A 26,136-nucleotide genomic window follows, 5' to 3' on the forward strand; every position below is an offset into this window, starting at 1 on the left:
TCAAGTATGGTGACTTAAAAAAAAAAATCAACACACAAAAAATCATTATAAAAAACAGCCTCTGCCCTGCGTTAAACGAAATTGAACTGAGTCTAAAATAATGGTGTGGGAAGGAACTTAAAAATATTACAACTAAGATATCAAATCACCTCTCTTTGATTGTGATAAGTCTACAAACTAAAAGTTCTACTTGTTTTTATTTGACAGTTAACTGGTATGACTAGGAAAGTGAAAGAAAGTGAAAGGGGCTTCCCCGGTGGTGCAGAGGTTAAAGCATCTGCCTGCAATGTGGGAGACCTGGGTTCGATCCCTGGGTTGGGAAAATCCCCTGGAGAAGGAAATGGCAACCTACTCCAGTATTCTTGCCTGGAGAATCCCATGGACAGAGGAGCTTGGTGGGCTACAGTCCACAGGTTGCAGAGTTGGACACGACTGAGTGACTAGGAAGTATGACTAGGAGTGACTAGGAAGGAGTGTGCAAAGATTATACACTAAAAGATGCAAACTAATATATACAGAATGGATGAACAACAAGGGCCTACTCTATAGCAGGGGGAACTATATTCAATATCCTGTGATAAGCCATAATGAAAAAGAATATATATATATATACACACACACACATGTAGAGCTGAATCACTTTGCTGTACAGCAGAAATTAACTGAATATCATAAATCAACCATACTTCAATAAATAACATTTTTAAACATTAAAAACAAAAACACTGGCAGACAAATAAATGCTTTCAGCTTATATAAAGTCTCCTTTGAGTTTTCTTCCCAAGTTGGAGAATGAGTCAGTAGTCCAATCAGTCACCTAACTGGGTACTTACTAAATATTCACTGACTCTTCCAATGGGGCCTGCTCTGTGCTGGACTTTCAGACCAAAGAGAAGACTGGAATATGACCTCACTCTCTGAACACTCACGGTCAGGACAGAGCAAAAAAGGGAAAGGCATGTAGACCATGACTCTGGTGATGTGAACATGATGCCCTACGTGTATTAGAGTTATGAATAGGGACAAGGAGACACCCAAGGCATGTATCTTCTGAAGCCAGCGTATGGACGTATCAGGGAGCTAGGAGGGAAGGCACACAGAGGAAATAAAACATGCCAAAGACTTCACCTGAGAGAACTCTGAGAAGCTTGGTGGTGGCACCAGGATGTGTAGGCACTGGGCAGGGCCAGGGAATCAGTACAGTGGCAGAAAGCACCTAGGAGGTGCCAGCACTGGTGGAACATTGTTCTCTAGGCCCAGAGCTACATCAGAATCACTTACAGGGTTGGTGAGAACAGGCTGCCAGGCTCCACTCCCAGAGTCTCTCTGACTCAATAGGTCTGGGGATGGAGTGATGGGAGGCAAGCACGTGCATTTCTAACTAGTTCCTAGGTGATGCAGCCGCTGCTGCTGGTCCAGGGACTGACTTTGAGAACTGCTGCTGTAGGGACTGGACAGCTGCTGGGAAAGAGGCAGAGTCAGCTCTACACTGACCCCCACCTATGTGGAGTGCATGGGAGGAGAAAAGCCTGGAGTCGGGGAGAGCAGCTGAGAACTACCGTTATCAGTCCAGGCTAGAGATGCTGAAGCCTGGACCCAGGCAGGCGTGGTGTATCCTGCTGGTCTCTTAGGGTGCTTCTGGGGAAGGGGAACACCCACATATTGTAGGGATACTAAGATCACCTACGCCTGCCTGCTTAAACCTCCCTGCCTGCCTAAACTACATCTGCCTAAACTACACCGAAAGTATACCTGCCTGCCTAAGCCTCACTGTGTTTCGTATGCAGGTGTCCAGCTGTCTTGTTCCTCTTTGCTTTGCTTCCTTCCTCCGTCCTGTGGGACCCTGACTTTGCCTGATGTCTCTCAGCCCACTGGTGCACAGGACAGGAATTCTGCCTCCCTTTTCCTCCTGGCACAGTAGGAACGAGAGAAGGGACTGAACTTAAGAGATCTTTAGCAGCCAAGCTGTAATAACTTTACATGTAGACTTAACAGGATTGGGGGCCTGGATATGGAAGCTGGAGCAGAGGGAAGGAGGGCTTCCGCTTAGAGCAGGTGGGTGGAGGCACCAGCCATGAGGAAGACCAGGTGAGATGGGCAGGTTGGCAGGAAGACTTTGGTGTGGATTTGGACAGGCTGATCTGGAGGTTCCAGAGGTCACACCAATGACCACAGTCAGGGGAGCGTTGCTATGTGGGTCATGTGCTCAGAGAAGAGATGTGGCAGTGGAGGAACAAGTGTGAAGAGAAGGGGGACCAGCATCTGGGGAGCAGCGAGTAGCCAGTGCAATCCAAGGTAGGGGCTTGGGAGATATTGTCACACAGACAGGGTCTTCTGTGGTGGTATTCCGAAGATCAGTGACCTTTCTTTGACCTTTAAAGAGGAGTTCTGGGGACTTGCCTGGTGATCCAGTGGTCTTAAGATGCTACGCTTCCACTGCTGGGGGCAGAGGTTTAATCCCTGTTGGGGGAATGAAGATCCTTCATGCTGCTTGGCCAAAAATAATACATAAATTAAATAAAAAGGAGTTTTGTTTTCTACTGTGGTTTCCAGACTACCTGCCAGAGTGATAATTTGGGTGATTATTATAATTACAGAAACTGGAGCAAAACTGAAATCTGCATTTGTAACAAATCTTCAGATGGCATTATCTACATTCAGATGGTATTATCTACATACTCACTGGTCTGAGGTTTTATTTTATCTAAGGAGACTTAGCCACTCCTTCCTGACACCTGGCAGAATGATGGCTTTGCCTGCAGCAGTTAGTGGGAGGCATTCCTGAGAAGGCCTCTTACGAGAAAATGTGGAAGGACAGGAATGAGCAAAGCAGCAGAGAGAGAGAAAGGCTTATGTGTGTTTAGCCCCCACATGTCTGTGGCGGGGAGGATGTAGGGAAGGTGCAGGCTGTTTGTCTGTGATGTTCCTGAGTTCTTGCTGGGACTCAAGTAGTGTGGCCTTGGGCGGGGGTGGGGGGTTACTCAGTGAGCCCGTGAGAAGCTGCCCAAGGGTGTAACCTTGACCTGGGGGAGGAGTGAGGCCTGCCAAAGGCCAAAGGACCTGCTGTCAGAGGATCCCCTAAGCGGCTCAAGGCAGGCTGCATTTTCCAAAAGTGACTCAACTATATTTTTTGGTCCACAAGCTCTTCTAGAATCTTACCATTCTCCTGTTAACATTAAGAGGCTGAATCAGTGTCCCCTTCCCTTCAAGCTGGGAAGGTCTTGTGGCTTCCTGGATGAATAGACAATAATGAAAGTGACAAGTGTGATGGAATAAATACAGGAGCCATGCTGTGAGGACGCCCAGGCAACACGGAGAGTCCACACGCAGGTGCTCGGGGCGACAGTCACAGCCAGGGCCCCAGCCAACAGCTGGTGTTCACCTTGAGATATGTGCCTCTCCAGCCCAGCCACCCTCTGACTGCAGCCATGAGACACCCCGAGAAGGGCCTCACTGAGCTCAGCCCACCACGATAACCGTGAGAGAGGATGGCGACGATGACGACAGTGGTGTTAATAATCAACTACTGGTGTTTACACCGTTAAGTCTGGGTGGTTTGTTTCTCAGCAACAGACATCTGGAACAGGGCTTAAACAAACCTCATGCTGTGGCCTCTCTTTTCCTTCCCAAAGTGCAGTGACCACAGAAGAGAATTTTAATGAGTTAATATAACCTTATTTGATAAAAATGTCTGAAATTTCACAACCTGCTCCATATGTCCTTCGTTGGACCTGTGGTATCCCATACCTTACTAGGTCAGCAGCCTCAAAACCCAAGTGCCAGACCCCACTCCTGGCCTTTGCTGGAGAAGGGACAGTCCTGGAGAAGCAGGCCACAGAGCAACTCATGGATGATCACCCAGCGAAGGCAGGGCTGTAGCCTCAGAGGCCCTCTTTGATCTGAAGATAAAAGAGGGGGTCAGAGAGCTGGTTCTCTTCTATTTCATCAAGAAGAGTCCTTCAATAACCCCCTCACATTTTATTTTTTTGCAGTAAAAGGTTAAATATTTATATTGCATAGAGTTTATGGAAACTGATAAGAAAGTCAGCTGCAATGTCTAATTTGTAAATGGACACACAGAGGAACACACACAAAACCAAACCAGAAGGAAAAAAACAAAACAAAACAAAACCCTTCAGGAGCCAAGCCAAAACAAACTAAACAAAAACCAAGCAAACTAAGCTTGTAGGAATAGACAATTCTCACAGGAGGAGCTAAAATTGGTAAAAGAAGAGCTCATGAAGCAGAAGCAGACCTCCCTCCAAGAACTGAAATGTAAGATGCACCAAAACACCAGGAGAATTGCTTAAGTCAGTAAAAACCCGCCAAAAGATGATAAGGAAGGGAGGGTACCATTGCTGGCAGAGTGAATCTGCAGAATCACTTGAAAAAATACTCAAACACTGATATCAAATACTGAAACCACATAGATCTCCCTTGGCCTGCTGTTTTGGGAATATAACCCAAAGGAAACATGCTAAGACAATCCTAGCATTTTACATGTCCTTGGGTCTTGCCCAAGATAATGATAAAAATAAATATCCAACAATATGACAAATTAACTAAATTACATTCATTCATTGGAACACTATCACTTAAGTGATAACTTTAAGACTATGTAGCAATGTGAAAATGCTAATAATGTAGTAAGTGAAAAATGAATATAAAACTATATCATCATTTTAAATATACAAAGACTGTGCATATGGAACTTGAAAACTTGAAGACAGTTTAATCTTTTAGAAGAGCTAATCCTTGGGGTATAGGACTATAAGATCCTTCTTTGTTTTTTTTTCATATTTAAGATTTTCATTTCTCCATAGTATAATTTTATCCAGATAACTAAAACATCAAACTTGAGCTGACCATTTAAAATCAGACTATGTATTTATATTTTGGTTTGTTTGAGAAGTGTTTGTGAAGAAGGTAGAGTTAGTTCATTCGGGATATTCTGAAAGTGCAGGAATTAACTTGGGAAACTGTCTTGTACTGAGTCCTGGTAAACTCTGGCCCCATCCAGCCACTGGGAGGAGGGACATAGACGAATGAGAAAGAAGGTAAGGACAGTACCAGTGGTGGGCACAGTGCCCCATCAATAATGGGGCTGCAGAGGAGGCAGCCACCGGCTGTGAGTGGAGGGCTCTGGGGAGGTTTCAGGGCCAAACAACGTTAGGTTTGGATCTTTGTAGGGTGGAGACAGGTGCCAGGTGGAAGGCAGGTAACGAGGGACTCCCTTGCAGTAGGAGCATGTGGCAAAGCCACCAAGGCCACTTGGGAAGTGGCCGAGGGCATGTGGTCACCGCATGCTACTTCGTCAACTCCTTATTTTGCAGTTCACATCTCTTTGCACAAAACATTTGCCTTTCACAATCACCCTACCAGAAGTCAAAAGAAACTCCTTCTTACAACACTGAAAAGTATTTCCATTTTGCTATGAGACAGTGATGGGTGTCAATTTCTCCTGATAACTGTAGATTATCAAACAAATGCCCCCTATGTGTGGTCACATCTGCACCACACATAAGACTGTGGATAAAAGACTAACAGTATACTTTGTGTGGCTGCTGTTATCAGGCCAAATCACTGAAAAACTTTAAGTGCTTGAAAGCAATAGGCTAAAATAAGCATTGAAGAGCCTGGATACTTATCTCAAGGTTATCTAAGTTTCCCTAGGTAGGATTTTTCACAAGAAATAAGCACTTTCTCCAATTGCTCAATTTCTTTATCTGTCCAAATGGATGCAGCAAATACAGCTTCCTGTTCATCAAAGTCTGGGCCTTCTCAGCATGTTCAGCTTCACTGGAGGACACAGGGCTTTATACACCAAAGCCTGCACACTTCTCTAGAGGCCTGGTTAAGGATGGATTTGGCTTCAGTGGCAACCCACTCCAGTATTCTTGCCTGGAGAATCCCATGGACGGAGGAGCCTGGTGGGCTACAGTCCACGGGGTCGCAAAGAGTTGGACACGACTGAGTGACTTCACTTTCACTTTATATTATACAATCTGAACATCATGAACAAACTTCCAAGTATTTTTATGTCATGAGTCAAGGTGTTTACTTTTGCTTCTGTTTTGTTTTAGTGCTCTCCCTGTTTCTTAGTCTGATAAACACTTTCAACTTATCTGTCTGGCAAGACAGACCTGGGGGCTATTTCTGCGTATGGCATCTGAACACGATCTCTATGTAAAATGAGCTTGCTGTGTTCCCTGCATTTTTAGCTGCAAACACCATGAAAGGACACTCCCAAGGCTTTTGGTACATTTATATACAATATGTTCTTCCTTGTAATATGATTTCTTTCTGTGGGAGTAACTAGAGAAATATGCTGCCAATGAAAATGCTTTATGGTTCTTAATAATGACACTCAGATATTGATGGGGAAAAATGGAAAGCAAGTATGTTCCAAATGCTCATGTGATAAAAGAATCCTCGTGATTTTCACCTAAAGCGTCCTCCTCTGCCTGCAACATGGAGAAGGAAATGGCAACCCACTCCAATATTCTGGCCTTGAGAATCCTATGGACAGAGCAGTCCATGGGGTCACAAAGAGTCGGACACGACTGAGCGACTAACGCACGCTGTCTACAACAGCAGTAACTAGAAGCTCAGCTTTTTTTCTGTTTAATAGTATTAAATTGTCCATTTTTTTCTGTAGTGTAGAGTTAACTTTCAAGGGATGTTTGTTATCCATAGCTGTGTCCCCCAAGTCCAATTATTTATTCTTTCTCATCCCTCTCCACCTTTTTCCTCTACTTCACACTAGCAAGACATCAGGTGGTTATAAACAAAGTTGAGCCTGCATTTTGCATTCCTGGCTACTAAAAGTATCTAAGAGCCATTGTCCTGATCTTAAAGGAGCAAGATGTTGAGTGTGATGCTCGTACTAGCTTACAACATGGGACAGATGCTATTGAGGGTTTCGTTTGCATGTTGAAAACAAAATGACATCTTTACATACTAAAAACTAGTAAAGGGCCTATGTTTTAGACAAAACAATTCTCCAAAAGTATTTTTAAATATTTCATTTTCTATGATGAAAGCTGTTTAAGAATGTATATTTCTGAGTATGTAGCAATTATGGGACTGGAGTAGGCATGAATATAGCAATTTATGAGACAGCTTTTTCTCCAACAGCTTTTAGTATTCTGTTAAACCTATCCTTTGAATGTTTTGAAACTGTTTCCAAACTGTTTGTGTTCCAGACCTGTTTGAGATTCTTATGACAGATATGAATATCTGGCAGAAAAATGTGCATCCATGTATAACTTACTTACAGTTTCTGAATGGTTCCGGAACATTGACACCCTCAGTGAATACCTGGGGCGGGGGCGGGGGGGGGGGTGTTGGTCCATGAGCCCCTGGCTAAGAACACCTGTGTTTGAGCCTGGGCCCTCAAGGTGTACACAGGACTCCCCATCTTTAAATGACACTCAGGCTTAGCTGATGGCCTGCTGCTGAATTATAAATTCAGCTTTCCAAGTACTAACTATGAGTTGGTTAATTACTTTGCAGTTTCCTCATACAATCTGAGCAGAAAAGTCTAGAGGGAATCTCATTAATCGCCCTTCCCCTTCCATGGTCTCTAGGGGCTCACTGCGTGCTGGTCACCCACCGCCTGTTGAGCTGCTCCATCTGCTGGATGGATCCAGATCTCCGCATCCCATCGGGGGTGGCTGCTGCTGTGGGGCGCTGCCAGGTGGTTGTGCGGTTCACGTGGTCCACATAAAAGACCCGCCCGTGGCTGTCAATGCGAGCTTCCCAGTCTAGTGCGTGATAAAAAGGCAGAAAGAAAAATCAAGGACAAACTATGGATCCATGTGAAACAGACAAGCACTTCCAGGTCTTCTGCAGGTAGAACTCACTGCTGGTGACTTGCTGAAGACCAAGAACTGCCCAGAGCACCTGTGTGACCTCTGAGGCATTGGCATGGAGTTGGTGTGCCAGGAAAGAGCCCACGGGACTCCGATTCTCTGCTGGACCATTTGGGTTCCTCAAATATGACCTATGTTAAAATTCTAACAATTTCTAAAGACAAAGTCAAATATTTATTTCCTTCTTTAAAAAATTCCATCTTGTCAAATTTCTTGGCTACCAAGTTACAGCTGGAAGATAGGAATGTCCTCCAGCGAAAGCTGACACTCTGATGCTGAAAAAAGTCCTTTCTTTGTTAAATCTGATGGAGGATGGCTGGTTAGGAGGGAATAATGGGTCCTCTTAAACCCAGGTTTGACTACAGTTCTAAAATACTGCATGTAGGTGCAGCTTCCTATAACCTCTAATACGTCACAGCCTTTAATTGATTGCCTCTTGAGAGAAAGAATGGAAAGTTTTGACCCTTAGAAACTAAATTCAAATCATCCTTTGATAAGCTGTGAATTTATAGTTTATGTTCAACCCATCTGTGGCTGCCGATTATTTCTTGACCAAAACAAAACCAATCATGACTATTAACTAGCATCAAGCTTTTTAAGTATCTCTTTGTTGATAAATAACCATCCTAAACAGTAGAGGGAGCCCAAGATAAAGATAAATTCTTCTAAAATTTAAACAACAGCAGCCAACTAAAAGGTGGAAGCACAGATGACACAGTCCATGATATACATAGGGGCCGGACTGGGGTGATAGGATGAAAAAACTCCTTAAAACTGAGAGAGCTGGGAGTCACATGTACACACCTGAGCTTAACGAAGATGAGCTTAATGTCTGCTGTACCAGAGATGGGCAAAGCTTTTAGAGTCCACATGTAAAAATATGGTGGAAATAACAGCTCCATGATAAAGTTATGCTGAAAAAATGAGTTACACTAAAGAATAAAATGCAAAAATGACTGCAAATGAGGAAAGCTATTCAGCCTTTTAAATGAGAAAAGCCATAGCTTTTGGGAGTAGGTCAGATATTTAGCAATTCTGTTGAAAAAGTATCATTCAGGTAATGACATAGCAACTCTCAATTGTTTTTAAAATGAAAAAATACATTTGGTTTAGTTATGGTTTGATGTGTGCATGGTTTATCTGGTTTGTGAACATTATGGCTTATGTTTGACATTTACCTGCGGGACTGCCAAATAAGGCCCAAGGAAATCTAAACTACCAGAAAATACCAAATTCAGCTTATAAGACAAATTGAAAAATATATATAGTCAGGCTGTATAAATATATTCTAGAAGGTTTTGATTAAATTTGACTACTAGATGATTCAGCTGTCAACTGTTAGTCGTAAATATTAATTAGCTCATTGATGGAATTGTGTATTTGTGTAACTATTGGGTAATTAATTGAAGCCAAACATTAAAAAATTTCAGTGATTCCCAAACTAGCAGCAATTAGGCTTTTTTTTTTTTTAAACCCAACATGACTGTCATCCAACAAAGAATAAGTGTCAACCTTTGAAGAGTATCATGCTACTTTATTCACTTGAACAAACACCTCCTTTTACTATGAACTAGAACTATGAACTGTGAACTATGAACTAGAGATCCGGCCAGATCCTGAGGACCCACTGCTGACTAACACACATCCCTGTCCTCCAGGTGCCCCATAGTAAAGGAAGGATTCCTTCAAAGACAAGACTCCAGTCTCATGGATTCTCCAAGGAAAAGAACTGAAGTATGGTGCAATGATAATGATCATTTCTATGAGTTTCACAGAAAAGAATGTCAAGCCAGACAGGCTCTCTTGTTAATATATTAATATATATTAAACATGTAGAAGGCAGAGGGCTAATTAAACCTCTCATAAATATTCAGAAAATAATAGCTAAGCATAATTAGAGATTATAAGTGGGTTTTCTGGGTTTCTTTGTAAAGAATTTACTTTCAAATACTGTATAAACCATATTGCATTAAGAGAAAATTTCTGAATGGAACTTCAGCCTCAGCATGTCCAGTGCACTTGGCTTTGTGATACCAAAACAGACTTCTGAAAAGGATACCTTAATGGATGACCTTGGGATAGTAGTCATTCATGTGCATCCATTCATTTGTGACTGAGGGATCTGTCATACTATATATTTTCCATGAAGTCTAAGAACAATGTAGAGCCTAATAATGTATCCCACTTTAATTATTATACTCATAAAACCTATACATTTTACTTTCACATTAACAAGTACAATATCATGTTTATAGTCTGGGGCTTTCTCTTGAACTTCTGTCACATATCACTGCCTTCTTGACATCCAAATTTGGATGATATTTCAAATATATCACAATCAAAGCCAAATTTCAGCTCTTTCCCACCCAAACCTGCTCTATCTGCAGCCTTCCCTTTTCGTCTCAGTTAAATCCAGGTTAAAACTCTTGAGGTCATTCTTGACCCTTCTCTTTATTTCATACATGATGTCCAATTTGTCAGCAAATATACCCACAAAATATCTGTCCAGAATCTGACCACTCTTCTTCACCTCCTCTGCTCCCTGCTGGCCCAAGCCTCCACTGTTTCTCACCTGCAAGAACATTATGCTGGGTCTCAGGCTTCTATTTTTCTTTCCTCACAATTTAATGTCAATACAGAAAAACTTTTAAGTCCTAAGTCAGACAATGTCAAGTCTCTGCTCAGAAACCTACAATGTTCCCCTTTCATCCAGATTAAAAGCCAAACCCTTAAGTGGTCTACAAAGTCCTATGTGCGTGATCTGGGCTCCTGATAGATCTCTTTACCTGCTGCTTCCTCACTTCCTAAATCTGCTCCAGACATACTGACCTTCTTGCTGTTTCTCAAGCCCACCAGGCAAGCTGCTCCATTTGCTCAGAAAGTTCTTCCTTCCCAATACTTGGGTGGATAACTCTCTTATCACCTTTAAGTCTAGTTTCAAATGTTGCCTTGTCAATAAAGTGTACCTGACCACCCTATTTAAAATGGCAAATTGGCCATCAATATACACTTCAGATTCTCCTTCCCCTGTTCTGCTTTTGCTTTTTCACAGCACTTAATACTTTCTAATGTGCTGCATTATTTCTCCATTTATTCTTTTTATTCTTTATTATCTGTCTCTGCCAGTCTAGATTGTAAGTCCTTGAAGGCAGAGATCTTCACCTGTTTGCCTTACCTAAAACAGTGCCTCACACAGGATAAGTGTTCAATAAATATTTATCCAATGAAAATCTATCAGGGATGAATTCATCCATGTACCACATGAAATTATTTAAGAAAATTTAGCTGTTAGCTTCACTATCAACTTTTCTAATATTTTCCAGTGTTGCATGGACAGAAAATTGAAACCTGTCTGGAAGAAATTTATTTTCACTATCAAAAACAACTTATATAAAGTAATTCTTTAGAACAGAATATATTATACTCATTTGTAATATCTGTATGCATAACTAGCTATTACTCTTGGATGGATTGAAGGTCAATTCATGTGCACACTCACTGATAGGTTTTTTGCTGTGGAGAAAATGTTCCTTTCTTGGAGAGAAAATGTTATAGGTATTTTTTCTAAGTCAGAAGTATCTCTAGTGACATTTATGGAATATCCATAAATCAATGTATAAAGAAAGAAATCAGACATCAAAAGTTAAAGGACATAATGCCTATCTTGGTCTCTTCCAACAAATATAGTGTTCCTTTAAATTGGTCCACATATTAAAAACTCTGTTTTATCACTGATAAATTACAACTGAATAGGAGGAGACTGGTGTGGATGTTAAATATATCATATTGTCAAGAATAGATTAATCAAAGAATAAGTCTTTCTTCTTTCAAAACTGTAATGGGTTAATGCAAGCACAGGCAAAAGAATGTAAAGAAACACTGATTCCTTGCATCCTGGAAAGATTCTGCAGTTGTAAAATTTATCAAATTTTAAAGGTTATCTTTGCTTGAAAAGTGAGTTGAAACCAAAACAGGGATGTTCTAGAATTCATGAACATATGTGATGTTAAGTGAATATATAATATCTGGGGTGTCAGTTCCTTCTTACAAACATAATAATGGAATATTATAAGGGCAAATTACATTGGGACAATATCTAGAGATTATCTAGTCCAAATCTAGCACTTAGTAGATGAAAAGATTGAAATCTTACAAATAAGAAAACTGAGTCTCTGAGAGATTAAGTGATTTTCCTAAGTTCAAATAACCAGCTAGATAATTGTTAATTACACATTACAGTTACCAGGAGAATGTGACTGAATTCTACCCCTAAAGATGATGTTTTGCCTGGAAACCTGTAAGAACTGTAGAAAAAATTTGCATCTGTCACATATGGGTACAATTTAGAGTAAGGAAAATGCAAGTTGAAATGTTTTATTATGCGGAGATGCTTGAACCATAAATGGTCCCATGGAGAATAATAGGATTACCCCATCTTGAACTGAAAACTTTAAAATGTAAAATAGTAAAATTTGTGAAATAAGGGTCATGAACAGTTTGCAAGGACTAGTCAAGTCTTGTGAAGAAATGCTCTCCATTTCAGAAGTTGAGGGCTACTGAAAATACTGGGTTATCTATTTGAGATCACATCCTGAAACCATCTGAGAAAAAAACCAACCAAACAATTTTTACGGTAGGCACCATAATGGTTTTTGATCACGCTGTAAGGTACAGAGTGGGGGAAGAATTTGGATGTTTATATACAAAGTTCATACTGACCTGCTTAGATTTGATAGGAAGAATTAAAACATAGATTTTCAAAACTAAAGCTTACTTGGTGGAAGAGGCTCATCGATTGTTGGGTAGTGATGATGTTCAGGCCTCAAGGAAGGAAGCTGGCTTACTGGCTGGGAACTATGGAGTATAGGACATTCACCTACGGACAAGATAGTCAAGATATTCAGATTCATTCATTGCTGTGGCAACGTCATCAAAAAAGCATGTCTGTAAAACAAATTATTGCAAGAAAAAACCCCAAAGAGTGGGCAATCAATTTTTTGGATCTTTGTCAGTTTGTGACATTCAGAACCATTCATGAATGAGTGAATAGAGGGAACTATTTTTTTTTTTAACTCAAATAGTCAAAACATTTCATGGTTCTGATTTGTACCATAACAGATCAACAGGTAGGATTGGGGACCTAAATTTTCTTGAGGGGAAGGTGGCATCAGAAAGAGACCTAGAAGAAAATGAACAGAGCCTGAGATTAGCCCAGGAAAAGAAACAGGCCTGTTGGAGGGAAAAACAGCATTTATAAGGTCCCATAAATTTTTGGGACTGTGTAAAATGACAGCTCCTTTTTCCGATAGATTTTATCTGAGGGCTGCCAAGAGGCCGTCTTTCAGATTATGTGTTTGGAATGAGACTCTTAGCTGCTGTCATTTCAAGATGGGGTTAAGGAACTGATGGGCCAAGAAGGTAAATTCTTATTGTATGAAACCTAGGGGCTGGGGTGGGGAGCCAAGGACCTATGGAATCTTGTGATTGTTTCAAGTTATTCTGAGGAAGAAGCAGACAAACCAGGGTGTTCTGGAAAGAGAAAAGACAAGAGACGAAGGAAGTAGGTAAGAGGTAGGAAGACTGAGACAGGAGAACTTGAAACATGGAAGTGGGATAGAAGGAAGCAGAAAGACAGACATGGAGAAATTTTAGAAATAAACATATCCACAGAATGCATGGTCCAATTATGATAGACACAGCTAATATTACTGTCAGGCAGACCTATGATGAACTGAATAGTGTTTTAAAATGGAGTTTTTATTTAATGATTGAACTTCAGGTCTTGGTAACACTGCATGTAGAGGGGCCTCCTGTACCAGCAGTTTGGGTCACACAATCAGAGTCAATTGCTCTTGATCTGTGAGGAGCTAGAAAAGTTCAGGCCATGAGCCAGCCCTCAGACTGGTAACCCCCATTGCACTCCATCCTGGATTTCTCACAATAGCCCCTATTGGCCAAAGGACAAAGGTCAGGCTTCTCCTTCTTTTGCCCTTCCATGGCTGATGCAAATACCAAGTGTTCCATTATTCCGTGGCCCAAAAGAGACGGACTGTGGAAACCAGTGTCTAAGATCTTTATGGGAGCTCAAATTTCAAAAATATTTCTCAGAGTTTCCATACATGGAAAGGATGATTATTTCTTTTTGCTCTAGATCTACAGAACTGACTTAAAAACATAAGCAGAAGTTAATTAGAAAGGAAATTAAGTGAATTTAGCCATTTAACTCCTTGAGCTAACTGGAAAACAAGAACAGGAATGTATTTGGGAACAAAGGGTCCTTTTAAATATTAAATATATAACATCATTTCTTGTGCAAATTCTGGTGTGTGATTCACACCCCTGGGGTCCTCAGAGACTAAGGAAAGTCAAGGAAGGTGCCCCTCCCTCATGCCAGCATATAGCTCCTTGCAAACTGACTCCTGTTCCAAAGCCTGGCTTTGTCTTTAGTGGATATAACTCTCATGTTCATATTTATATGTGCTTAATGTCAGAAACTGAAAAAAAAAAAAAAGAGAGAAAAACAATGGTACAGTTGTTATGTCACCAGCTGCTGTGTTTTAAATTTAGTTTGTTAAAAAAAAAATAGAGAGAGACTTACCTTGTTGTAATTAATTCAACCAATCAGGTTAATTACTCCTCCAAGCTAGTGGAAACATAATAGTGTCGCTCGCCGGGTTAATGGAGCTGACCCCACCTTCCCGTGAACCCCAAGCAAATGCAATGATGTGACTGATGCATCTCAGCCAACGGAATGCAAGCAAGAGGAAGCAAGCCACTTCTGTTCTGCACGAGGCTGCAGCTCCGCACCATCCCCCTCACCTCAAACACAAAGCAAGGGTCAGACCTGCTAGAACTTCTGAGAAGGAAATGTATTCCAATTTAAAAGGGAGCGTTACTGCTCATCTACCTGGAAGAACCTTCACTCAGAGGCTGAGCACGTCATAGGAATCATCTCAGTTAATTCTTCCAAACCCTTTAGGGTATGTTCACTTTGCACCCAGTTTACACGTGAGGTTTGGAGCAGTTAGGTAACTTGGCTAAGGTGTCATGGCTGGGAAGTGGGGAGACTGAAGATAAACCCAGGGGAGCCTGATGCCAGGGTTGAGCTCATAATCACACTGTTGTTGTTGTTTAGTCGCTCAGTCCTGTCCGACTCTTTGTGACACCATCGACTGTAGCCTGCTGTAGTCCATGGGATTTTCCAGGCAAGAATACTGGAGTGGATTGCCATTTCCTTCTCCAGGGGATGTTCCCAACCCAGGGATCGAACCCACCTCTCCTGCTTGGCAGGCAGATTCTTTACCCTGCACCACCTGAGAAGCTGCCCATAATTGCATTATGTTAGTTTTTTTTTTTTTCCATTTGATCTGAAGGTTTTTAAAAACCATTTTATGTTGAGGTTAAAAAAAGAGGCACATGTGGAGGGAAAAGAAACACAAAGTAGATGAAGAAGACATCCTCTACAAACTGCTGCAGACGCACCTGCGTGCCTGTGAATACAGTACACCTTTCTCGGCTAACCTCAGGAAAGAATTTGCAATCTGCAAAGTCACAGTGAGGGGAGAAGAGGGCACATGTGCATATAATCAGGCATTCGTGTTTCTTTTGAGCGGGCGCTCTTGGAAGCGTGGTGCTGAGCGGGGGACACATCCGCCACTTGGACTCCATTAGCCCGGGGACTCCCTACCAAGGGAGAGAAGAACTGGCTGTAGAAGTCACGTGCCAGCATAGGTACAGCCTTCAGGAAATCAACAGTCCTTCCCAGGAATCCTCGTTTTGCCCCTAGTAATCACTATAGTGAAGCATATGTTCTTAACTTTTTGGGGGTTTACAATCTGCAAAAAATTTCAGGAATCTAGAAATTTCTTTAGAAACATAGACTTCCACTCTGGCCCCAAAAAACTTTTTCATCCTTTTGGTAAAGGGGATGGGTTTCCCACTGCTGGACTGTTAGACCCTCAAAGTCATGGGCAATATCTTTCTTAAAATATCAATGTATACTGAGTCAAGTTTCCATTACCCATGTGTGGACTGTATCCTATCATTGGAGACATGGGTCCAAATATACCCATTGGCTACAACAGATTGACAGACTATAAATCAGCCTGTAGCTATGTGGCTCTGGGGTAAAAATGGTTATTATACTTCTAAAGGTAAAAATGTTTTTTCTTTCTTAAAAAACACCCCTTTGATGAGAAGAGTTGCTTTGGTTTTGCCTCTTGACCTACAAAGCTTAAAATGTGTAGCATATGGACCTTTATGGAAAAAGTTTTCCCAACTTTGGTGTGAAACATCTCTGGTACCTTCCAGTTGTGCCCTCATATGGGTATATCCCCAAATTGCCTTATGATATACTTATTTTTAATTCTATTGTAATTATTGAGTACCTTCCACATATAGCATCCGACCTAGAACAAAGAAGAGACTCAAAGCACCCCTATTAAAGAAAGGGATTGTCACTCCATTCTCATACTCATGGGTGCTTTTCCATATTGTACAGTATGTCACTACGGTTTATTGTATAGCACTCTGGTTTTCTTCCTGTGTTTCTTTGTTACCAGTTTCCTTGGGCTTCTCCTTACCCTATGTGTCACTTTCCCTCACCCTTTCTTTCTCCAAAATGTAGAATTAAGTACTTTTAAGTACTTAAAATTATTTCTTTTACAATCACGTACGTTCCTATAAAAATTGCAGGTGCCAGGCATTTGCTTAGCAGACATAAAGAAGATATGAATTCTGGCCCTTGATGAGCTTACAATCTAGAGACAATACCACTGCATGTTGTTTGGAGGCTAATTTAAACAAATTAGAGCAGCAAAATAGCAGAATCTATATTTTTTGCTTTTAAAACGGCTGAATTTTTTCATATTATCATGTGACTTTTAAGTTATTTCCCTCAATGTCACTGTCACTTGACTGGCAGGTGGTTCCCAATTCTGGATTAGGAAATGCAAGTTAACTTTATATATGCTTCCACAGGCATGACTAAGAAGAAAGATCTTTGGCTAGGACACAGAATACATTTTTAAACTAAAAAGGGCACCTGTTGGATTAGAATCTTATTCGAGACAAAGTGATTTACACATTCATGGTATCCTTCCTTTGCATTAGCCAAAATAGCTCCCCAATCCCACAAAACAACACAAAACAAAACCAACAACAATAACAGAATCAAGGAGACAGAAATCATGACACATATATGTAGGCTATACATATTCATATGTACACAGGTTAAATTCTAAAACAGGTAATATCAATGTTCTTCCACTTATATTAACATTTATTGCTAATCTTCGTAAGTTGTGGGGAGTCAGCAGATATTGACGTATTACCCACTTAATGTTGATCATTTTCTGCTCATATCATTTGATACTAGCTTTGATGCTCTTGCTGCTGTCAAGACTGGAGGGTAATATGTACCCTGTAATCAGTGGTTAGTTAAAACAGAGACGCACACATACAAGTACACGCTCACATCCAACTAGTTGTCATTCCTGGGGTGTATCTGAGCGGTGGTGGGGTGTCAGCTACCCACAGTCTGGAATACTGACATACACATATACACATGCACACAGGTAAGTACAGGACAGGCACACGTGGCCACCGCGGCAACCTTATTTGGGACTGATCCTCTCCCTCTTGGTTTTAAACCTTGTTGGTGAGACCTGCGTCCCCCTCGTGGTGGTCCTATTCTCACTCTGATGGGGTGTGAGGTCTAACCTTCTCTCCGACTGCTCGGCCCTGCCACGGGAGACTCCAGACCTTCCACGGTTCTGGCCATGCTCCCATCGGGGGCGGCCAGCTCATCTTGCCATGGCCCTGCGCCGTTCGCCGACTCCGGGTCCAGCTCTGGGCTCTGCACTGAGTCGGGCACTGACTCGAAGGCGCTGTTCTCCTCCTCCTCGTCGTCCTGCGAGGAGAAGACCGTGCTCTCGGAGATCTTGGCACTGTCCACAGAGGAGAAGCGGGTGTGGCTGGCGAACCTACTGCCGTTGTAGCAGGAGGGGCTGTAGCAGGAGGCGCTGTAGCAGGAGCTGCTGTAGCACGAGGAGCTGTAGCAGGAGGGGCTGCAGCAGGACGCGTCGCAGCAGCTGTGGTCCCCACCCTGCCGCGGGCTGGAGTCGCTCTCGCTTCCCGTGCTGGGGAGCGCGTCGCCATCCGGGGCTGAGCCGTTGGCCAAGCCCGAGTGGCCGAGGGAAGCCGTGCCTGGAGTGGCCCCCTCGGGGGCCTCTCCATCCTCTTCCAGGGGAGGAGGCTCCGCGGCAACCGTGTCCACCTCGCTGAGCGCATCCTTCTCCGAGGCATCCTTGAGGGTGGCCTCCTCCTCGGCACCGTCGTCGTCGTCCGCGCTGCCGCCCTGCGCCGAGGGCAGGCTGTGCAGCAGCGTGTGGATGCGGATGTAGTGGGTCCGCGGCGTCTCAGGCTCACCGCAGGCGGACGCGATCACCGTCTCCAGCTCGGACACAGGCAGGGAGCACGGCCTGGTTTTCCTCTTCACCGAGGCCCGCAGGTGCAGCCTGTCCTCCCCCTGCCCCAGGGCAGACACGTCCCCCTCTTCCTCCTCCACCTGCTCCTTCTCCTCCTCCTGCCCCCCAGCCCGGCTCTCTGCGGACCCTTCCTCAGCCACCGGCTCCCCAGGGCTGCTCGGGGCTTGACCGTCCTCCAGCAGCCCCGGTAGGGCCACCTCCCCTCCCAGGTCCAGCCGCTCGGCCAGTTCTTCTGCACTTAGTGCGGGCTCTGTGTCCTCTGGCCCAGGGGCCAGCAGCTCCCCAGCCCCCTCAGGCCCCACAGAGACTGTGCCATCATCATCTCCTGCCTCGGTGGTACCTGCCGCTGCCTCAACCAGGCTGGTAAGCTCCAGGCCCTCGATCCCTGGAGGGCCCACAGTGCTGCCCTGGCTCGGCTGCTCAGGCTTTGGGGTCCCTGAGGGCTCTGGTGCATCACACGGGGGCTCCCCACAGCTGCTTGCCACCAGGTTATTCATGGGGCTGTCCTGAATTTCCGCAGACTCAGGCTCGGTACTCAGGGAGATCTCCTCATCATCTGTGGACAAGAAGAAAATGTCACTGCAGTGTTAGTCTACTCCTGAGGATGTGTGAGCATCTTAGGGATTTCTGCCCTAGGATATTGCATGGAGGGGTTGATGAGCATTTCCCATGGACCAAAGCTCTGCTAAAACCCATTCTGTAAGAAATGGTTCTCCTTATGCAATCACGATGTATTTGAGAATTTTGTTGCACGGGACTTCATTTTTTGGTTAAAAATGCCCAAATCCTAGTGCTACCCCTGTTCTGGGCACAAAGTAGGTGCTCAATAATGTCTGCTATTTGGAAGACCTCAGAGATGAGAGTTTACAGTTCCTTATTGGCTTCAGGCAGGGCTAATTATACTAGTTCAGAGAGTTTCCTATGGCTGAGTCCCCCAGTGTGGCAGAATGGGGTTCTCAGGTGACCACAGAGAAGGAAAGGGGGCAACCACAGTCATTCAGTGGCTCAGGCCAGAAGCCTCCAATATCTGGAGAATATTGAAGTGGGAAAGTAAGCCAGGTCTCCATGTCAAGTGCCCATTCACGGAGCAGCAACCATGGCTCACCTCTGCCTTCCCCCAGTTGCTCTACTGGATCCCTGCCAGATGTGGATTCCCAATTTAAGCCCTTGTGCTATCCACTCATTGAAGAAAAGCAATCTCTCTGGTGCACCGTAAAGCTATTCTTACTGCTACACTGAAGGAAGAATCAATTTTATTTTCAGGATGTAGGAAAGGCTGGATGTGAAAGGATGAAACAGGCAAGTGTTTCCTTACAATCTGCTTTGTAGACTGGGCACAGAAATGCGCAGCGTTTGTTTGACGAGGGGGCAGTGATAAACTCCAGACCCCGATTCTCAAAAGCCTTATCAGCTTTACTGGCAACTCATAAATGTTTTGCCAATAAAGTTGTGACAACTCACAACTCTCGGCATGATCTCTACCTGTGAGGGGGCTGCCAGAGAAGAGTCAGAGTGGGATTATGAGGCATCTCGTCAATCTTATTTGGAAATACATTTTGGCTTGAAAAACTGAACACAGGATGATTCAAAAGTTTTCTGTCCAATTTACAACATTCTTTTTTCCTGTGAGATTGTAAAAATCCACTGAATAATCACAGTTTGACAATATGACATGTATCACATGCGTTCATTCATTCATGTATGCAGTGATTTAACATCTATTGATTAAGTCCTGTGTGGGTGTGGGTTGTGTTAGTCGCTCAGTCATGCCTGACTCTTTGGGACCCCATGGACTGTTTAGCCCACCAGGCTCCTCTATCCATGGAATTCTCCAGGCAAGAATACTGGAGTGGGTAGCCATTCCCTTCTCCAAGGGATCTTCCTGACTCAGGGATTGAACCTGGGTCTCTCACATTGCAGGCAGATTCTTTACTCTCTGAGCCACCAGGGTATTGGGAGTAAAATGTTAAGGTAGACATGGCTCCATACCCGTGTTGACCTCTTTGTCAATCCCCACTCCACTGTCTAACCCTCTACCTTTAGGTCACTGGAACGAAGACGAGCCTATCAATCAAGGGGACAACAGCGACTTCCCTGCCAGTTCTGTGGTTAGGGCTCTGTGCTTCCACTGCAGGGGCCAGGGTTCAGTCCCTGGTCAGGGAACTAAGATCCCATGAGTCATGTGGCACCACCAAAAAATAAAAATAAAAAGGAGGATAGCAACCTGGCTTGCGGAACAGATCACTGGCTTCTGGGCCTCAAATGGAGAAGACAGGTAGAGAACCACAAAACCTAGGACATGTCTGGAGAGAACCATGGTTATTATATTATAGTTTGGAGAAAGGAACTGCTCTATGACACTAGGCTAGGACAACACATGAAATGCATGCCGAAATACCTGGGTGGATGGAGGAAGTGATCTCAAACCGGAACTGCAGCTGTCCACTCACATGATCTGTTGGAAGCCTACGGCCAAGGGTGTAGCTGACTACCCTGTCCCTAGAAGGGAATAAGCACCATCACAGATCTGGTAAATACCTGTTCTCCTAAAGACCACACACTATGCCAGCAGGTGAGGCACCCAAGCCCAGGGAGGCCCTGATATTAGAAGGTGACGTCTGCTCAGGACCACACAAGATGGTCCTAAGGAAGAGATGGGAAAGTACCTTTGCTCAATAGCAGTGAAAACTTGAATAAAGTCCTTATCGAATAATCTAAGGCAGGGATCAGTAAACTACAGCCCATGGGCCAAATCTGGCCCATCACTTGTTTTCATAATGCTATGGGCTTTTTACATTTTTAAATGGTTAGAAAAAGAGCAGTAGAAGAGTAGCATTTTGTGACATGTAACAATGATATGAAATTCAAATTCGTTTCCACAAATAAAAGTTTTATTGGAATGCAGTCATGCTTGTTAGTTTACTTCTTGTCTGGGCTGCTTTCATGCTACAGTTGCAGAGCTGAATAGTTGGGACAGAAACCATATGGCTGACACAGCCTGAAATATTTACTATCTGGCCCCTTACAGAAACTTTGCCAATTTGTGTTTTAGAGAAAGAAAGAAGAAGAAAAAGACATGGATATCCTTTCCTTGCTTTTCCTGTGCAGGCTGACATTTTCCAAATAAGCCCTTAATTATGGACAGGGCCAGCAGTAGATGCTTGTCTTATAATAATTTAGCTAGCTAGCTACTTATCACTATCTATCTATCTATGGAAGGATGTAATCCTGATTCCCAGAGACCCTGTGGAATGCTTCAGAAAGAGACCTGCTGTAGAGCAGAGCAAAACAAGACTTGTGGGCTGGGTCCACTGGCCTGTGACTTCCAATTACACCAACTCTAGGGTCCCAGAGAGAGACTCTGAAACTCCACCCTAGACCCTGTCACCATTCCCTCTGCTCACCCAAGGCAATTTTTAATTACTAGGAAGACAATTATCCAGAGAGAAATCAATCTGATAGTTTGCTCTTATAGTTTCATCAACAATGCGGATTCAGCAGAATACAAGGTACCCTCCCTTGGCCTAAATAGGAAGAGTGACTACTCTGGGATATTTATTCAGAAATGAACAAAGCCACTCTACGCAATAATAACAAAGACATATTCCAAAACCAGTTGTTACTTAGATAATTATGTATTCATCCCATTTATTCATTTGTGACATTCAAATAAAAAGGTAAATCACTGGCTAATAGTGTTTCAATGTTTCTTCCTAGAAAACACCAGCACTGTGAAACAACATGCATCCCAGGGGTCCACTGACTTAGCATTTCTCTTTGGTAAGTGCTGGTTTCATGTTTGGAGTTCCTAGGAAGTCCATTAAATAAAGCATTACATGCAGGAAAATTAGAATGAGCTAAAATACTGACAAGGGCTTTGGTCGATATTATGAGGTAGGTTTACAATGACCATAAGAAAGAGATCCTGAACTCCAAACCTAGTTGGAATCAGAGGAGGCCTAAAAACAATATCAGATAGTGAGACCACTTTATCAACAAATATTTTGTGAGCCCCTGCAATGTAAAAAGTGCTGCAGGTGATACATAGCATGTAATGCATACCTGCCTTTAAATAGCTTATACCCAACTAGGGGCATGAGACTGGTAAAGAGTTCTTAACTACACAAAGAGTTCCAGGCAGTGGTAATATTTCCAATATGAAGTTGAGGCAGGTGAGAGTAGAGGGCTTGAGGAGAGGGACAGTAAAAGGCAGATGGCTGAGGGCTGGGATGTTACAGGCAAAGGAATCGAGGGCACCTTCCGAGCAGCCTTTATTTTAAAAGGCATACAGTTTGCTATTTTAAAAATGAAGAGTTTGCAATCATTTAGTCCCTGTGTGCCATGGACAAGTTTATGTTCTTTATGTATATTCTTGTTTTAGTGGAAAATGCAAAAATCTTGTTTGACACACAACTTAGCCTCGTAAATGTCAACTCTCTGCTATAAGGTTCTGATTACATGTCCTTGTATCATTCTAGGTATTACACTGAGGCATACTCATGCCCAGAGAACCACATACAGCTTTACATGTTTTCAAATATAGTTGCTATTACCTATAGAAATGCATATTAAGTACAAGGATTTTTATCTGGTCGGAGGTTAATGAGAACCCTGAATATTATTTATTTATTTTAGTTTTTGACCGCATTGCATGGCATGCAGGATCTTAGTTCCCTGATCAGGGATTAAACCTGGGCCCCCCTGCATTGGGAGTGTGGAATCTAAACCACTGGATCACCAGGAAAGTCCCAGGAACATTGAATGGACATGAATATAGAAGATACAAAATGCAGGTCATATACAACTAAACTATGTGAGCAGCATAATTGTGGTTGTTCCATAAGGATTCACGCTTTTAAAATTTTACACATTTTATCTAGCATTTTCTATAAATACTAGGGTTTTTTAAGGCACTCTAGTCTAGTAACCCAGTATTTCATCTTTTTACGGAAATGTCACAAATGATTAAATCCTACACACAAGACAGGCATGTGAATGAAATGATATCCTTCATGGTAAAACAAATTTTAATTTCTATCTGTACAGAAGAAAATGCTGCAGTAAGGCCTTCTTTCACTAGCATCTTAGGAATTTTTACTGTTGTGCATAAGTAACCAGAGGTAAACAAACAAGGGGAAAAAGAAGGGTCTGTTTAATAAAATATCATAGCTTGAACAACATAGTAATGGGAGAAGCCAAGGAAATACAGCACCAGTATTTCAGTTTGAGTCTCTATGAGGCTGTATTGTTGCCTTTCTTGGGCCTGGCCTGCTGGTTGATGCCTAGTGATACAGAGCTCTTGGTCAAGGTTTACCCTATGGCATGTCTTTCCAGGAGTCTTTGAACAGGCATTGACAGCTTTCCCAAAAAGCGCTTGATGATGGGGCGGCTCTTGGCAAACTTGTCCTTCACCTCAATTTCCAGCACATCCGTGGGCAAGGACACAAAGCTGAATTGCTGCAATGAAAAAACACATGACATCAATTAACTGTGAGGTGTGAGGGGTGGCCAATCCCCAGTCCATCTGATTTGAATGATGTCATTGTCAAACATCCCAACAGCAATCTTTCTCTCTCTCTCTACTTGCCAACCTAAGTATATCCACCTATCTCAAGGTTTTAGAAATGCTGTGAACTCTGTTTATTCCAGAAGTAAATAATGGCCACAATGAGAGATACCTCCTCAGCGCTTAAGAATAAGGTTCTTTTTTTTTTCTTTTTTGGCCATTTGGATTGTGGGATATTAGTTCTCTGACCAGGAATCAAACCTATGCCCAGGGCCATGGAATCTCTGAGTCCTAATCACTGGACCACATTGGAATTCCCTAAAAATAAGGTTATTCTCTGACATTTAGATAATAAAATTAATCATAAAGGGAAAGAATGCTACCCAGGCCTCACCATACTTGACTGACGTTATCAACATAGCTTCAGAAAGAACAAGCAAAACTCACAATTAGGGAAATGCACTTGGAATCAACACCGCAACATTTTTTTTTTCATGATTATAATGGCAGAGATTTTTTAAAGCTTGATCATACAGTGCCTTCTGGTCAGTGGGAAGAGATAAGAACTCTCACTCTGTATTGATGGAAATGCACATTGATTTGACCCTTGGTAAGGGAATTGGTAATATTTCAGTTTAGTTCAGTTGCTCAGTTGTGTCTAACTCTTTGCGACACCATGGATTTCAGCACGCCAGGCTTCCCTGTCCATCACCAACTCCTGAAGCTTGCTTGAACTCATGTCCATCAAGTTGCTGATGCCAGCCAACCATCTCATCCTCTGTTGTCCCCTTCTCCTCCTGCCTTCAATCTTTCCCAGCATCAGGGTCTTTCCCAATGAGTTAGTTCTTCACATCAGGTGGTCAAAGTGTTGGAGTTTTAGCTTTAGCATCAGTCCTTCCAATGAATATTCAAGATTGATTTCATTTAGGATGTACTGGATGGATCTTCTTGCAGTCCAAGGGACTCTCGTGAGTCATCTCCAACACCACAGTTCAAAATTATCAATTTTGATACTCTATCAAGCACAGTTCAGTGCTCAGCTTTCTTTATGGTCCAACTTTCACATCCATACATGACTACTGGAAAAACCATAGCGTCGACTGCTGCTGCTGCTAAGTTGTGTCAGTCATGTCCAACTCTGTGCGACCCCACATACGGCAGCCCAACAGGCTCCTCTGTCCCTGGGATTCTCCAGGCAAGAACACTGGAGTGGGTTGCCATTTCCTTCTCCAATCTAGACAGACCTTTATTGGAAAAGTAATGTCTCTGCTTTTTTAATACATTGTTTAGGCTGGTTATAGCTTTTCTTCCAAGGAGCAGGCATCTTTTAATTTCATGACTGCAGTCACCATCTGCAGTGATTTTGGAGCCCCCCAAAATAAAGTCTACCACTGTTCCCGTTGTTTCCCCATGTATCTGCCATGAAGTGATTGAACTGGATGCCATGATCTTAGTTTTCTGAATGTTGAGTTTTAAGTCAACTTTTTCACTTACCTCTTTCACTTTCATCAAGAGGCTCTTTAGTTCTTCTTCACTTTCTGCTGTAGGGTGGTATCATCTACATATCTGAGGTTATTGATATTTCTCCTGGCAATCTTGATTTCAGCTTGTGCTTCATCCAGCTCAGCATTTTGCATGATGTACTCTGCATATAAGTTAAATAAGCAGGGTGACAATATACAGCCTTGACGTACTCCTGTTCCTATTTGAAACCAGTCTGTTGTTCCATGATCAGTTCTAACTGTTGCTTCTTGACCTATACACGGATTTCTCAGGAGGCAGGTAAGGTGGTCTGGTATTCTCATCTCTTTAAGAATTTTCCACAGTCTGTTGTGATCCACACAGTCAAAGGCTTAGGCGTAGTCAATAAAGCAGAAGTAGATATTTTTCTAGAACTCTCTTGCTTTTTCAATAATCCAACAGATGTTGGCAATTTTATCTCTGACAAAAGGTTCCTCTGCCTTTTCTAAATCCAGCTTGAACATTGGGAAGTTCATGGTTCATATACTGTTGAAGCCTGGATGGCAGAATTTTGGGCATTAGTTTGTTAGCGTGTGAGATTAGTGCAATTGTGTGGTAGTTTGAACATTCTTTGGCATTGCCTTTCTTTGGGATTGGAATGAAAACTGACCTTTTCCAGTCCTGTGGTCACTGCTGAGTTTTCCAAATGTGCTGGCATATTGAGTGCAGCACTTTCATAGCATCATCTTTTAGGATTTGGAGTAGTTTAGCTGGAATTCCATCACCTCCACTAGCTTTGTTTGTAGTG

General features: G+C 42.8%; 1 protein-coding gene across 1 annotated transcript in view; it reads right to left on the minus strand.

Annotated features, from left to right (window-relative positions):
* The window catches only part of HECW1 (HECT, C2 and WW domain containing E3 ubiquitin protein ligase 1), a 257,418-nt gene that overhangs the window by 104,487 nt on the left and 126,795 nt on the right, over positions 1 to 26,136 (minus strand). The window contains exons 6-10 of the mRNA XM_068972905.1: positions 23,676 to 23,818; positions 20,760 to 20,860; positions 17,595 to 18,917; positions 12,649 to 12,750; positions 7,616 to 7,766 (exon numbers count right to left, since the gene is read on the minus strand). Coding sequence (XP_068829006.1) covers positions 7,616 to 7,766; positions 12,649 to 12,750; positions 17,595 to 18,917; positions 20,760 to 20,860; positions 23,676 to 23,818 — 1,820 coding nt within the window. The remainder of the gene's footprint in view (positions 1 to 7,615; positions 7,767 to 12,648; positions 12,751 to 17,594; positions 18,918 to 20,759; positions 20,861 to 23,675; positions 23,819 to 26,136) is intronic.

Source organism: Capricornis sumatraensis, chromosome 5, assembly GCF_032405125.1.
Source record: "Capricornis sumatraensis isolate serow.1 chromosome 5, serow.2, whole genome shotgun sequence".
NCBI classification, from domain to species: domain Eukaryota; kingdom Metazoa; phylum Chordata; class Mammalia; order Artiodactyla; family Bovidae; genus Capricornis; species Capricornis sumatraensis.